The sequence below is a fragment of the Hippoglossus hippoglossus genome, chromosome 17, assembly GCF_009819705.1.
Source record: "Hippoglossus hippoglossus isolate fHipHip1 chromosome 17, fHipHip1.pri, whole genome shotgun sequence".
In the NCBI taxonomy this organism is placed as follows: domain Eukaryota; kingdom Metazoa; phylum Chordata; class Actinopteri; order Pleuronectiformes; family Pleuronectidae; genus Hippoglossus; species Hippoglossus hippoglossus.
In genome coordinates this window covers 24,670,300-24,686,559 of record NC_047167.1, presented here as the reverse complement: position 1 = coordinate 24,686,559, position 16,260 = coordinate 24,670,300, and the positions used below count along the sequence as shown (strand labels likewise).

At 43.3% G+C, this 16,260-nt stretch overlaps 1 protein-coding gene and 1 long non-coding RNA gene across 2 annotated transcripts; one reads left to right on the top strand and one right to left on the bottom strand.

Annotated features, from left to right (window-relative positions):
- Nucleotides 1–2,097: 2,097 nt before the first annotated feature.
- On the top strand, nt 2,098–12,623 carry dnajc1 (DnaJ (Hsp40) homolog, subfamily C, member 1). The gene is made up of 12 exons (XM_034612866.1): nt 2,098–2,355; nt 3,727–3,828; nt 3,900–3,946; nt 6,061–6,226; nt 6,304–6,401; nt 6,471–6,564; nt 8,151–8,235; nt 8,404–8,573; nt 8,680–8,799; nt 10,999–11,047; nt 11,590–11,972; nt 12,248–12,623. Exons 1-12 carry the CDS (start codon nt 2,197–2,199, stop codon nt 12,314–12,316), a joined length of 1,542 nt encoding a protein of 513 aa, XP_034468757.1. The 5' UTR covers nt 2,098–2,196; the 3' UTR covers nt 12,317–12,623.
- Nucleotides 8,819–9,045, bottom strand: LOC117777869. Its single transcript, XR_004616688.1, has 2 exons — nt 8,931–9,045; nt 8,819–8,882 (listed from the first exon to the last, which is right to left on the bottom strand). It is a non-coding gene; the product is annotated as an uncharacterized LOC117777869 (long non-coding RNA).
- Nucleotides 12,624–16,260: the final 3,637 nt, after the last annotated feature.

Below are 16,260 nucleotides of genomic sequence, written 5' to 3'. Positions count from 1 at the left end.
AAAATCATGTTTATAAAAATATTAAGAAAATCTTATCTATTTATAGGTGTAAGATGAGAGGGAAGGTATTAACAAATCCAATTGTTATCATTGGTTTCCATATTCAAACTGTTCTGTAGATCAGCAAATACAATGTCAAGCTACTTAAGTTAATCCTCCATGTAGAGCTTTCTGTGATGTACATTCCCCAACATTGATGTCATGATGAATAAATGACAGTCATTAAGGTATCATGGTTTGTTTTGGAGATTACTTTGCAGAATTGGCCTCTAGGGCTGATCTGGGTGTGCATTCAGAAGAGTCTCCTCATGCAGACAGATGACGACATGCTTTGGAGTGGAGAGCGAAAGGAAGGGGTAAGGTGTGAATATTAGAAGCTGGTTGGACATACAAGATTGTAACGCACAGGCCATCATGGACAGGTGCTGGGTTTAGGGTTACCCAAGGATGTTTCGTTCCTCTGACGCTGAAGTGAATGTCTGTGATGTCAGTGTCAGAGGTTTGTCAACTCATCACTGGATTGAGATCAGCAGGGAGACGTGAGGAGCTGGAGAGTAACTGTGCATGAACCCCTCTAATCCTAGTTCTGCATGTTAATGTCAAAACTGAACTCATTGGCATAATGATGCTGAGGGAACGAAGAGGGAGCAGGACACGTCAAACTAGCCCCCACTTGTTTCAAGCATTAAGGTCCAAGTGCGTTAGAGGGATTTCAAAATAAAAGCTGAGCACGTTGGAGTGATTTCAAAATAAAAGCAACCCTAAATGGGAATTTGTTCAGTCTGCGAATGCATGAATGAATAGATACACCAAATTAATTTAACTTAATGCAGCAATGATGAATAATAAATGAGTTCAATAATAAAGAATTACAACTGCCCATGAAAATATTTCGGAGAAAATTGTGACTTGATTAATGATTTCTCTTTACCACTGTGTGAATAATTACTCAACTTTATAATAAAGAAAACCTTCAATTTAAGCAAAAAATAACATACAGGTCAACGAGAAACTACCTGTTTCCAATAACTAATTTCTCTTCACAATGCAGGTGACGAGATGGACTTTGCAGAGAAGAGATTTGTGAGGACACAAGTGTCAGAGTGAGTCCATGTGAGAAACAGGACAATGTCCTGAAGCTTCCCAGAGAGCGAGTGGACGTGTGGATGAGGTTTCTAACACGTGACGGACGTGAAACTGGAAGAACACAAATATCATCATCATCATCACCTTCTTCATCATCATCATCACCTTCTTCATCATCACCTTCTTCATCATCATCATCACCTTCTTCATCATCATCATCACCTTCTTCATCATCATCATCACCTTCTTCATCATCATCATCACCTTCTTCATCATCATCATCATCATCACCTTCTTCATCATCATCACCTTCTTCATCATCATCATCATCATCACCTTCTTCATCATCATCACCTTCTTCATCATCATCATCACCTTCTTCATCATCACCTTCTTCATCATCATCATCATCATCACCTTCTTCATCATCACCTTCTTCATCATCATCATCACCATCACCTTCTTCATCATCATCATCATCATCACCTTCTTCATCATCATCATCATCATCACCTTCTTCATCATCATCACCTTCTTCATCATCATCATCATCACCATCACCTTCTTCATCATCATCACCTTCTTCATCATCATCACCTTCTTCATCATCATCATCATCATCACCTTCTTCATCATCATCACCTTCTTCATCATCATCACCTTCTTCATCATCATCATCATCATCACCTTCTTCATCATCACCATCACCTTCTTCATCATCACCATCACCTTCTTCATCATCATCATCATCTTCTTCATCATCATCATCACCTTCTTCATCATCACCTTCTTCATCATCACCTTCTTCATCATCATCATCATCATCATCACCTTCTTCATCATCATCATCATCACCATCACCTTCTTCATCATCATCATCACCTTCATCTTCCTCACCATCAGACCTGAGGACAGAGCTGAACGTGATGACAACAGTTGGTCGGAGGGGGGCAGTATAGTCACCGATGGCCGTTGCATTAACACGTCAAAGAAAATGTAGTAACCCGGAAGTGATTGACGGTGTTTCCCCGGGTCGGTGATCTCTGAGTTGGCTCCACGGACCGAGCAGTGTTAGGGTTGGGGTCGTGTGTCTGTGACGGTTTCACAGTGATGGGGGTCTGTGCGGGTCTGTGCGGGTCCCTGCTGGTCTGCCTGACCCTACTGCTCTCCGCGGTCCCCCCTCTGACTGCTTGGGAGGCGGATTTGGAACTGCTGGACCTGGTGGAGGAGATCCCACAGACCTTCTACCAGTTCCTGTCCCTGGACCAGGTCTGTACTAACGGCTAATTGCTAACTGTCTCCATGGTAACGTTATGGAAGGATTCAGGCTCTAATGCTAACAGCTGAGTGCTACTCGCACACGAGGCTAAGTTATTTAGCATCGGGAGCTAATGTAGAAATGAGAACCGGACCAGTGACTCCAGTTCAGTTTGATGCTAACACCTGATGCTAACAGCACAGCAGTGGAGTCACGAGGAGTCTGTCCTCCCCTCCTCTCATCTGTCTGTCCTCCCCTCACCTGTCTGACCTCCCCTCATCTGTCTGTCCTCATCTGTCTGTCCTCCCCTCATCCGTCTGTCCTCCCCTCACCTGTTTGTCCTGTCCTCCCCTCACCTGTCTGTCCTGTCCTCCCCTCACCTGTCTGTCCTGTCCTCCCCTTACCTGTCTGTCCTGTCCTCCCCTCACTTGTCTGTCACTTGTCACCTGTCTGTCCTCCCCTCATCTGTCTGTCCTCATCCGTCTGTCCTCATCTGTCTGTCCTCCCCTCATCCGTCTGTCCTCCCCTCACCTGTCTGTCCTGTCCTCCCCTCACCTGTCTGTCCTGTCCTCCCCTTACCTGTCTGTCCTGTCCTCCCCTCACTTGTCTGTCACTTGTCACCTGTCTGTCCTCCCCTGTCTGTCCTCCCCTCATCTGTCCGTCCTCCCCTCATCTGTCTGTCCTGTCCTCCCCTCACTTGTCTGTCACTTGTCACCTGTCTGTCCTCCCCTCATCTGTCCTGTCCTCCCCTTACCTGTCCTGTCCTCCCCTTACCTGTCTGTCCTATCTTCCCCTCACCTGTCTGTCCTCCCCTCATCTGTCCTGTCCTCCCCTCACCTGTCTGTCCTCCCCTCACCTGTCCTGTCCTCCCCTTACCTGTCTGTCCTGTCCTCCCCTTACCTGTCTGTCCTGTCCTCCCCTCACTTGTCTGTCACTTGTCACTTGTCTGTCCTCCCCTCATCTGTCTGTCCTTCCCTTACCTGTCTGTCCTGTCTTCCCCTCACCTGTCTGTCCTGTCCTCACTTGTTTGTCACTTGTCTGTCCTCCCCTCATCTGTCTGTCCTTCCCTCATCTGTCCTGTCCTCCCCTCATCTGTCCTGTCCTCCCCTCATCTGTCCTGTCCTCTCCTTACCTGTCTGTCCTGTCTTCCCCTCACCTGTCTGTCCTGTCCTCCCCTCACTTGTCTGTCACTTGTCTGTCCTCCCCTCATCTGTCTGTCCTTCCCTCATCTGTCTGTCCTTCCCTCATCTGTCCGTCCTCCCCTCATCTGTCCTGTCCTCCCCTCACCTGTCTGTCCTGTCCTCCCCTCACTTGTCTGTCACTTGTCACTTGTCTGTCCTCCCCTCATCTGTCTGACCTCCCCTTGCCTGTCTGTCTCTTAGGACGCCGCAGCAGGAGAGATAAAGAAGGCGTATCGCCGTATGTCTCTCACGCTGCATCCGGATAAGAACAAAGACGAAGACGCTGAGACTCAGTTCAGACAGGTGAGGAAAAAATACCAACACGAATATGCAGCTGTCGACCAATCACATTGAACCTCTGCCTCTGTTTTCAGCTCGTCGCCATTTATGAAGTCCTGAAGGACGAGGAGCGAAGACGCAAGTGAGTCTGACCTGCTCACATCACAGTCCACTCTCAGCCAATCACAGCCCAGAGGCAGGCTTACATGTACCTGGGTGATTCTTTGGTTCTGTTGATTCTTGAAGAAAAGAAAAAACTTCATGGCTTTTCTGAGCACATTGTGTGTTCTAAACCTTTTAGGAGCAGAAGTATTAAAATGTGACTTCCAGCAGGTGGCGCTATGTTGCTGAGTTAATATTGATATATGGATTTGTTTAGGCCGGGACTCTGATCATATGTGATATTGTCGCTGTTCGTACAATGTGCAGTGGAGTTATAACAACTTCTTGTGTCATCATCATGACATATTTCATCATCAATGTGTTGAGTCCTTTCTCACAGAGTTTGACATGGTTGTGGTCAATGGACTATGAGGAGTACATCCAAGTGTAAGACAAGTAAAAAACAAGACATTTCCTGTTGCCATCAGGGGGCGCTGTGATTGGAACTCTTGTCATACAAGTCAAGTCTGACTTTTACCTTAAGTCTTTTACTAATTCCTCTTACAACTACAGTAGATTCTGGAAAATAGTTAAATCCAGCTCTAACGATCCAAGCCCTCCTCTACCTTCCAATGATGTCAAGGGCCTTAATCAGATAACTGACACGCATGACATTTCTACTGCTTTTTACTTTGCTGCATCTTGTCACTTATTTCACAATCTTAGTGGTGGTCTGTGTAATAATCAGTATTTACAGATTATAGGAATGACGAGCGAGTGTTCAGTCTTTGCAACAAACGCCAGATTTATTAACAGAGTACAACTCCCGGCACAGGTAACGTTAAGTGTATCACAACTTCCTGTCTGCGCCTCTTTTACGGCACACCCCCCACATACCTAACAGTGCTAACTGTCGTAGAACACATCCTTGACAGTCTGAAAGATTGTCCGGAAAAGCACAACTTATCCTTCTAGTGCTGAAGTAAACATTTCCTTCAGCTTATCTCCTCTCTCCAGTATGTCGGTAGCTGACACCCTATGCAATATTGTTGAACTGCAATCAACAGGTGATGACAAGTTGGCCCCCTTTTCTTTAAATTCCTCAGCCCTGCTCAAATTGTGAATATGTAACTTATATTTTTAATCTCAGTATTACCTCTAGCAGCCCAGTTTGGAAGACTGCTTACATTCTCCCCCTCCTCAAGGGTGGTAACAAATCTGAATTAAATAACTATCATCCGATTTCAAAACTCTCCTGTCTCGCAAAGATATTTGAGTCACTTGTTAATAATCAGTTGATTATTAACAAGTAATGGAATGTGTGTAACCCACACATTCCCTTCTTACTCCATTTCAGCCTGGCCTCCGGCCTAAGCATAGCACCGCATCTGCCACTTCTTTGGTTGTTGGTAACGTTGTCTCATCACTAGACAATAGAAAACACGGCTCTGCTCTTTTTATTGATTAATCGAAAGCTTTTGACACAGTAGACCACACTCGACGTGTTACTCTGGGATTTGTCAATGCTAGTTGCCTTTGCTTGAAAACTGTCTTTCAGATAGGTTGCAGTGTGTCAAAATAAAAAATAAAAAAATGGCACTGTGGAGCCATTTCGCCGAGCCCAAGCTGAAGCGGAAATGAAAGACGGCTGTCGCCTTTGATGTCTTGTGCTTGCAAGTCAGCACATGTGGAAAAATTGGATAAGCTGCAGAAAAGTTTTGCCACTGTTAATTTCTCTTTGTGAATCTTCCTGTGGTTTGTGAGGAAGAGGAGGCAGAGGGGATAAAGGGAGGTTGAGTGTCAAGTACAAAGTGCTAGTCGATGGCTCAGACCACTTTTACATTTCATGTCATCGGGGTTCAGCATCTTGGGTTATCGACTGGGATCGAACTGCCAACCTTCTGGTCGAAGGACAACCGCTCTACCCCTCAGCCACAGCCGCCCATCGTTATCCAAGAAAGAGTCTCAAGTCATGTCTGTGTCTTTCGGGACAATTCAACAGAGAGATGCTCAAGAGTTTGTCTCCATCAATCGTTTTTGTCTAAGATGTTTCATAGGAAGGAATGTTTTGTACTGTGCCTGTACCTGTACTGTAACTGTTCTATACCTGTAGTGTACCAGTATCTAAACTGTACCTGTACTATGCCTGGACAGATATGATGACATCCTGGTGAACGGGCTTCCTGACTGGCGGCAGCCAGTCTTCTACTACAGACGAGTGAGAAAGATGAGTAACTCTGAACTGGGCTTCCTCCTCTTCCTGATCCTCACTATTGGACACTACGCGGTCATCTGGTCCATCTACCTGGAGAAACAGCTGGTGAGACAGCCAATCAGAGCAGAGCCTCAAAACAGACCATGTCATGTGACCTGGTGATAAATCTGCCTTATTTCCAGGACGAGTTGCTGAGTAAGAAGAAAAAAGATAAGAAGAAAAAGCTGAGCTCCAGACCAGCAGAGGAGCTCAGGTTTATCGGCCAGGATCGGACCGACAGGTACATCTATGCCATCATCTCCACAGGACTTCCTGATTTGTGTTATTTTTTAATGTTTATTTATTTCAGGGTTCACGACCGACCTCATTGGCAGGACATCCTCCCTCTGAAGCTCAGCATCTGGATGTACCTGTCTGTCAAAAATCTGCCTCAGACCGTGCAGGTAGGATGGAAAGCTATTATGAACCATGTAAAAAGGTGGAGTGTTCTCAGACCTGGTCCTGGTCTCAGACCTGGGGCCTCATTTGTAACCGTTGCGTACGCATCTTTAATACCCCATTTTGTGCGTACACCACATCTCACGCAAATGTTGGAGAGAATGTCCACTCTAACTCTGACCCATGCGTACGAACATTTTGGCGACGGGAAAGTGGTGATGCAAACGTGAGGTGTTGATTCATGATCCACTTCATCATTAACATTAAAACCAACAGCGTTATTTGTGTTCGCGCGACATATTAACCTTCAGTTGTAACGATATAAAATAACTTTAAGCAAATTACAGTAAGACCGCACAAGATAAGATAATCCTTTATTAGTCCCACTATGGGGAACTTTGCAGTATTACAGCAGCAAGAGTCAAAAGACATCAGCAAGTACCAAGTAACATGCAATACTTAAGTGTAAGGAATATAGAAAAATATGAATGTAGTTAAACCAGTATATACAGTGTAAAGACAGGAAAAAATAGGGTTAGGGTTAGAATATTTACAGTGACGAAATTGCACATGAACCGTTGATATTGCACAGACGGATGAATAAATTACTGGGAGCAGAGCTGGTTGTTCAGTCTTTCTGCTGCAGGAAGAAACGACCTGCGATACCTCTCCTTCAGACACTGAAGGTGAGGGAGATTCCAAGTGCTGTGATGGTGTCCTGCAGGGGGTGGGACTGGTTGTCCATCAGAGAAGACCGCTTCATCCTCCTCTGTCCAACCACCTCCACTGGGTTAAGGGGATATCCCAGGACCGAGCTGGCCCTCCGAATCCGTCTGTCCAGTCTCTTCCTGTCAGCAGTTGAAATGCTGCTGCCCCAGCAAACTATTCCAAAGAAGATGGCAGATGCCACCACAGAGTCATAAAAGGTCTTCAGGAGCGCCCCCTGTAGTCCAAAAGACCTCAGTCTCCTGAGCAGATACAATCTGCTCGGGCCCTTCTGAAACAGTGCACTGGCATGATCAGTCCAATCCAGTTTATTGTTCTGGTGAACACCCAGGCACTTATAAGAGGTCACTAACTCCGTTTTGGATGATTAAAAAATGTCCCGGCCGAAACGACAATTACCCTCAGATTCTAACGGTGTGAAGCAATTCTCTTTTTGCCTTCACCTTCCAATCTGACCAGTTTTATTTCAGACACTGTCCTTTCTGTCATATTCTGCATTAATGCAGCAGCAACCACTTTTATTTATTAATGACATCACTGCTGCAGCCATCTAACAATCTGTCTTTCTCCACTTCCACTTCACTCACAAGCCCCTTGATGTCAGTGTCAGAGAAGTAGAGCTTCTTCTTCTCAACGCTTGATGCCGTGATTCACAATAGAAACCTATTGGTCAGCAGCCTAATTTTATATTCAATATTTGCTTTGACCATTTATGGGCATGTAGAGGGCAGAATTATGAGGCAGATCCAGGAACGCACATTTCCAGGTGGAGTGTGATTTATAAAGGGAACAGTGCTCACATACACTTTTAGTCTGAATCCTACACACTGTTTTATAAATGAAGCCCCTGGTCTCTGTGTTTCAGGAGGTGAAGAAGTTCTATGAGGACTATCAGCAGATGAAACAGCAGCAGAGAGAAGAAGCTGAAGCCGAACACGAAGCTGTGACCAGTAAACACTTTTATATCTTTTCACTCCAGGCTGCCATAGTTTCTCACAGACTCAATGTTCTTTCCAAATGTAACAACTGCACCTGAACGCACCACCTGATCACATTCTCAATAATGAACCTTTGTCTCTGGTTAAACTTTCATCTCATGTCCACCTTTGCTTCTTCAGGAGAGAGGAGACCAAAGGTCAAGAAGCCAAAGGAGCCAAAAGAGTTTCCAGTTTACAAGCCATCATCTGAGAACCTGAACTACCAGAGCTATGACCAGACCTCATCCATTGAGGAGATCGAAGACCAGATGGACGTCTGGCTGCAGGACAGCAGAGGCACTAGGAAGAAGGTGTGATGTTATTGATTATTAATCAGTTAATATAATGTCCTCAGACTACCAACAGGACCGTAGTGGACTATCGCTACTGGAATTATGTTTGTGTCTGTGACCTTAGGCTGCAGACTGGACGGAGGACGAGCTCAGTCTCCTCAGCAGGTTGATGGTTAAATTTCCAGGAGGAACGCCAGGTCGATGGGATAAGATCGCTCATGAACTGGGACGATCAGTATCTGAAGTAAGAAACTAGTTTGCAAAATTTTAAAATCGGTTTGATCCACACCTTGTACAGAGTCAGTGTTGAGGACACACCCATCAGAACTGATATCAGTTTTATCAGCTTTTGTGTTTTTAAGATGATTGAATTACACCCGACTGAGTTTGGTACAAGGACTGAAGGACTCCAAACACCTTCTCCAAGTCCACTGAACACATTTAGACTGGAGAGAAAAACTGTCATTAGGGTTAGGGAACTGGCTCACTGATCCAGGACCAGAATAGAATCCACATCAGTACTGAATCTGACCTTCAACAATCAGCCAGGGTCTTGTCTCTGACAGAAGCTCTCATAGTGAGACTGAGACACTTAAGCTGTTTTCAGACATGACCTCCAGGTAAAATCTGAAGAATTGTCTCCAGAGTTTGTGTTTCACAGCTGAACAACACAGCAGCAGGTTTTCTGAACAGACTCGTTCACAACAGCATCAGATCCTCCTCCTGGTTCAGGTGAGAGGGGGGGCAGCCGGGTGCAGCAGACAGAGACAGGAAGTGACGTGTGTGTGTCTGTTTCAGTCTGTATATTTACAGTCTGTTTCGTCCCCGCAAACCGAACACAGTTCAGTTCAAACAGCAAGAAACAGATACAAACAAAAATAGTCCGTTCCGGGTTTTACTGTGGATCTTCATAAACCAACAACTCAGGAAAGAGAAGCATCCATGTTGCTTTAATAACAGCGTTCATATATACAATATGTTCAGGACACTCACGGTACCGTTGATGGTCCAGTCGATCATATGCCGGCCGGCAGCTCCAGGGAAACTCCATTAGGAATAAATCCACCAATAATTTCCTCCTGACTCCGGCTTTAAAGACCAGGTGTCTGATCTTGAGCTGCGACAACACGCAGACTTTACAACGCACTTTAGTAAAAGTAAAACAGACGATCCTCTCAGACCTCCACACTCATTGCTCTGAAGATACTGGTCACTTATGTGATAGTTCAGATTACACTGGGTTGTGATTGGATTGGAGTGTAAATGGACAACTTGGATTATAACTAGTTAGAATTATATTGTAGATATCTGAAACTGAAATTATAATCATAATTAAGTTGCAGATGTCTGTAACACATATAGAAACGGCATTGTACAAGATGACGTTGCTTTTCGAATCAATTGCTGGAAAGGGTCAAATGTAGCTTTTATCTTTTTATCTGATTGATAATAAATTAATCGAAAAATAATCAACAGATTAATTGATTATAACAATAATCATTAGTTTTAGCCCTAGTTTAAATTGTAGCAGGTCAGAGACAAAGGCTAAATAGTTCTTAAAAGGTTCCAATGTTGAACCAGCACTAGCGCTCTGTTCACTGTGGTGGAAAACTTGTGCCTTTCTCTCTGAGGAACTCTGGGCTTCTGTCCCAGTGTTGAAACCAAACATCTGCTTTCACCTTGTGTAGTGGAAGCCTCCAAAGAGGAGGCAAATGTTGTCTTTCAAAACAGAACTTTTACTTGCTTTTGAATGTGCAGTGTTACAAAGAGGAAAATAAACGGTGAAAAACAGTTTGGGTGAGCAGGGAAAAATGGGGAGGAGAGGAAGACCAGGAACACTTGTGCAGCATCAGGTATCAGCTCTGAGTAGTTATAATGAAAACAATAATAGTGTAAGGAGGTTATTGATTATTAATGATAGCAGCAAGAGTTCATATAGTATTTAAGTAATAAAAGGTATGATTGTTATTAATAATAATAATAGTTATCCTGCAGCTCTGGAGTCGGAGATACCTGCAAAGAGAGAGAGAGAGAGAGAGACTATGGGAGGAAAAAGACACATAGTTAAATAGATGAATGTGGGGAGAAGTGCTCAGTGCATGATGGGAGTTCTCCAGCAGTCTAGACCTATAGCAACATAACTAAGGGATGGTTCAGGACTCACCTAAACCAGGCTTTATCAAAAAGGGACGTTTTAAGTTTAACCTTAAATGTAGAGATGGTGTTTGCCTCCCAAACCCAGAGTGGGAGCTGGTTCCACAGGAGAGGAGCCTGGTAGCTGAAGGTTCTTCCCCCATTCTACTCTTACAGATTCTTGGAACCACAAGAGAGCCTGTGTTTTGGGAGCGAAGTGATCTATTTGGATAAAATGGTGTTATGAGCTCTTTCATATATGCAGGGGCTTGATATATCAGGAACCAAAATAATCTGTTTTCTTCAACAGGTGACGACCAAGGTGAAACAGGTGAAAGACAATGTGAGCCACACCTCAGGTAAACTTTTGCTGTTATAATAGCTGGTTCTCCTGACAAGTTCTATTGTCATTATGAGGTTCCACTGACATTATGCTCTACTGACAGGATCAATCAATCAATAAAATTGTATTTGTAAAGCCCATATTCACAAATCCCAGTTTGTCTCAGAGGCTTCAACAAGGTGAGACGTCCTCTGTTCTTAACCCTCAACAAGAGTCAAACTACTAAAACCTTTAACAGGTAAAGAAGGTAGAAACCTCAGAGACACATGTGAGGATCCGTCTCCCAGGACGGACACAAGTGAACAGATGTCCCGTGGAACAGAGAACATCAGAGAGATCAGAGTATTTACAGCTTTGATTAGAATAAACACTTTGTAGCTGAAGGTCAATGAACTGATGGATTATTGTCAGTAATGGTCGAGTATCTGAGGAGAAATATTATATATCAAGCAGTCTTGTTGTGATCATAGTCCACGGTCAGCAGCCACCACGATCAGGATCCACCTGGTAGTTTCAGGTTCTACTGTCAGTACAGGGATCTGGCGTTCTTTGTTTCAGGTCTGGTGAAGCTGTCTGAGCTGAAGAGCCCTCTTCCTGTGAGGGTACTTACGGTTGCTGACAGCGTGATGACTCAGAGGGTGGGTGGGGCCTGTGAGGAAGAGCAGGATGTAGAGGAAGCTCTGGCTGTGCGCCAGAGGAATAAGAAGTCCTCTGCAGACGGGGGAGGGGTGAAGCTCAGAAGTCGTCGGCAAAGAGATTTCGACCCTGCGGCTGTGGAAGAAGAGGATGAGTCAGAGCCTCAGGAGAACAGAGACGGGGCGGATCCTGCCGCTTGGACTCAGAACCAGCAAAAACTACTGGAACTTGCTCTGCAACAGTTTCCCCGTGGAACCATAGAACGCTGGGACCGCATTGCCAGGGTGGTTCCTGGGAAAACCAAGGTGAGAACTGACAGAAAGCAAGTCTACATATTTACCATCATCTGCTTTCAGGGGCAGTAAACTGGTTCATACCTGGGTTATATAAAAGTGTAGAAATGAGACCAGGACAGAACATGAAACACGTTCTACTTTCTGTTCTAACGTGTTCTTCACTGAACCTCAATCATTCTGTATGTAACCTGATCTCTGTTGTTTTTTTATTCACACCCATTTAAAAATTAAAAATAGCAGATAGCTGGTTTTCGTTTGCCTTATGAACGTTTGTTTACTTTCAGGAGGAGTGTATGATCCGTTACAAGATGTTGGCTGAGCTGGTTCAGAAGAGGAAACAGGCCAAGAGCTGATGACCCCTGATCTCCCATCAGACTGGTGAACCATGTGACCTGTCAGTGTTTATCTCAGTAGGGGAGCTGCCCTCTGATTGGACAGAATTACAATTCAGTTTTTGTATATGTTTGATGTCTCACCTGCTCAGGTGTGGTTTTAAAAAATTCAAATTAAAAAAAGGAAGCAGGTGACAAGTGTGAAGTCACCTGACCTCCCACCTCACAGCTTCATGTGCCTTAGCTCCATTCAGCATGCTGTCAATCAACTTCGGTTCCCCTCATCAATAAACAGTATTTATTATTTCCTGCAGTTTGATTTGTCTGCTTGTCGCTATGACAACTTTTAAACGACCAGTCAGCTTATTCTCCTTCCTTCTTATTGGTTAAAGGTCCAGTGTGTAAGATTTAGGTGAAAGGGATCTATTGACAGAAATTGAATATAAAATAATCCTATTGATGTTTTCACGAGTGTGTTTAATCTAAATTATACAAATTGTTGTTTATTTACCCTGGAACGGGACCTTTATATTGAAATACTTTATATTTACGTCAGGGGGGGGTCCTCTCTATGGAGGCCGCCATGTATCTTGTAGTAGCCCCGACTGAACAAACTAAACCCTTTTGAGTTTTTATGAAAACTGAAGGTTACCACAGGTTCTCTTTCATGTTTGGAAGGGGGGGGTTCAGCTGCCACATGACACTTCACCACTTTATGCTGCTGGTTAATAATTTTCTCTTAAAACATGATGGGAGCTGGCTGCAGTCAGACAGATGTTATCCAGCTGCAGCTGTGACAACACGTGTGTGTGTGTGTGTGTGTGTGTGTGTGTGTGTGTGTGTGTGTGTGTGTGTGTGTGTGTGTGTGTGTGTGTGTGTGTGTGTGTGTGTGTGTGTGTGTGTGTGTGTGTGTGTGTGTGTGTGTGTGTGTGTGTGTGTGTGTGTGTGTGTGTGTGTGTGAGAGATATCGCGATGACGATATAACTTGCGAAAAAATAACAAATGCTTAAGTATACAGTGTCAATGGCTTTCTGCTTTGGTTTCACTGCTATAGACACTGACATATAAAGAAAAGTATTATTTCCATTCCAACAACATGGTTTTATTTAAAGAATTTCACCTGGTTACGGACGTAGGGACCACGGAAAGCTCTCCACAGCCCGAGGGAGGGGACGCACAGGCCACCAGGTCTGGGGCAGACACCAGGGAGCGATGCATAGCTCCACTAAATCCACTGTGATCATTTGAGTCTTTTCATAAATGTTTGTACCATGAGAAGTTATTTTGTGTTACTTTTCCCTCAGGTCATAAATAAGCTATGCAATCAACCGCTCATAGTGATTTTTCTTTCTCTCTAGTCTCTTATTATTCTCTTGTTCCCACAATGATACACTGATGGAAGAATCCGTCAATGATCTGAATACCTTTAGTTTATAATCTAGGGCAGCAGGGCTCATCCGATTGGCCAAATATATTGACATGCAGAGCATGAATGTATGGCGCATGGATCAACATTTATTAGAATCTAAGCAGTCTTTTTACGGTTAGGCTTCACTAACCTTTGACCCATTGGAGGTGGTGGGACAGAGGAGGATGAAGCTGTCCTCTGATGGACAACCAGTCCCACCCCCTACAGCACTGGGCAGCTCCTTCAGCAATAGACTGATTCACCCTCTAAGGTATCGCAGGTTGTTCCTTCCTGCAGCAGGGTTAGGGTTAGGCAGCAGAATCCAATACAGTTGAAGTAACTGGTGACAGATTCTTCAGCTGTAATAAAACAGAAAAAACATAACATGCCTCGATATCTGCTCCTGTGATGTCAAGTATCCACAATCCCTGACAATCAAATTCCACAGGAAACGATGTCATTTACACCGTGTTTTCAGCCTAAATGTCTAAATTTAGGAATAGAAATAGCTTAGACGATGTATGAAGCAGTTTAAAACAATTCTCCTGGTATAAACCTAATGGATTCTGCAAATCCAGAATTGACAATTGGCTTGCAGCTGACGCACTTATGGAACTGGCTTCGGACGCTAAATTTGGCTAATAAAAAAAGGTAAAAGAAAGGTTATCAATCAATCAATCAATCAAATTTTATTTGTATAGCCCATATTCACAAATCACAATTTGTCTCATAGGGCTTTAACATGGTGTGACATCCTCTGCCCTTAACCCTCAACAAGAGTCAGGAAAAACTACTTAAAAATCCTTTTAACAGGGAAAAAAGAACGTAGAAACCTCAGAGAGAGCCACATGTGAGGGATCCGTCTCCCAGGACGGACAGAAGTGCAATAGATGTCAAGTGTAAAGGAGAACATCAAGATAAAGGTTTTAGCAGCATTGATTAGGGTAAACATTTTGAAGTATAACTGAAGGTCAGTGAATTGGTGGATTAATGTCATTAATGGTCAAGTGTCTGAGGAGAAATACTATGTATCGAGCAGTCCTGCTGCAATCATAGTCCATGGTCAGCAGCCAGCAAGATCATGATCCACCATCAAGATCGGATGCCACTATAGTCCACAGTCATTGTCCACTGCCGCCATTAGGATCCATCATCAGCTGCCACCTCGGTCGTGGTCCACTACCAGTATCTGATGCCAACACGATAAAGGATCTGCCTTTGTTATCACGATCAGCCAGCACGATGCAGAATCGTGCTGGCTGACTTGGTATTAAACTCCTATTTGGTTAAAATTGAGGAATGTTGTACAAATATTAAAGAAAGTACAACTGAAATTGAGAATTCTGAGGCCATAGACGTTTTTTGTAATAAATGGGAATTTTTGAAATATAAAATTAGAGAATTCTCTACAAGATTCAGTCAGGAAAATATTACGCAAAAGAGAAAGGAAAACAGTAACTTGTTTTGTGAAATCAGTAAGTGTTGCAATGAAGAAGAATTGAGTAATAAAGATAAAGAACTAATGTCACTACAGGCCAAATTAGATATGTTTCTCAAAAGAGCCTAAAAGAAGACTTTATTTCAACAATCTGCAAAAGAGAAAACAAGAAAATAAGGCAATAAACTGATAAATGGAGCAGAATTCAAAGACGAGACTCATTGAAAAATATGTTTTCCAGTTTACTGTCAAAACAAAAAACTGAGATTTTGTGAGTCAGATTCAAAAATAAAAGAATCGTAGGTGTTATTTTGAAACTATCATTGAACTAAGCCCGAGGCTCTGATGGACTCACAAATGAGTTTTACAAATTCTTTTGGATAGATGTCAGGAATTTTTTGTTCAAGGCAATACAAGAATGCATAGGAACAAAAAAGAACTAATGCCAAGCATGAAGCAAGGCTTAATTAAACTTATTCCTAAGCATGGTAAGAACAAACAATTATTACACAATTTAAGACCGATTACATAACTAAACACTGACTATAAATTGCATTCTGGGTTTGTTGCAGCTAGAAAAAAAGGCCTATCTCAGATGTTAAGTGAAACACAATCTGGTTTTCTAGGTGGTAGATTTATTCACAATAACATAAGACTTGTCCCAGACTCAATTAATTATCGTCAAACATTTCCAGAGTGGATTGATTGTATTCTTCTTATAAAGCTTTTGACTTGGTTAAGCATCCCTTCATATTAGAAACTCTAAATCAATTTGGCTTTGGACAGAAATTCATTGATTAAATTGGCATGTTGTACAAGGACATTTGTGTCTCCCTGGTGGAAGTGGCTGGAAAAGGAAATATGGGCTGTATCTCATTTGATGGATGAATCTGGTAATTTTTTATCCCACAGAGTTTTTTGTGACAAAAACAATCTCCTGTGCCAAGTCAAAGAATATGATAAAGTATTAAAGGCTATTCCAATTACCATCAAGTCAATGATTCATACAGAAACATTCAACCAGAGCAGCATTAGGGCTGCCTCTGTGACGTCACAGCTAAGCTCTGATTGGCTGAAGGCTTCTTATGTTTATATTGTAAGAATTCAGATGTTTTCTGT

What these genes read in the sequence shown, in the direction of transcription:
- dnajc1 (XM_034612866.1), top strand. Translation starts at nt 2,197, where the DNA reads ATGGGGGTCTGTGCGGGTCTGTGCGGGTCCCTGCTGGTCTGCCTGACC. An exon ending in GACGAGGAGCGAAGACGCAA is followed by an intron (nt 3,947 to 6,060) that starts GTGAGTCTGACC and finishes ATGCCTGGACAG; the next exon opens with ATATGATGACATCCTGGTGA. An exon ending in CGAACACGAAGCTGTGACCA is followed by an intron (nt 8,236 to 8,403) that starts GTAAACACTTTT and finishes TTGCTTCTTCAG; the next exon opens with GAGAGAGGAGACCAAAGGTC.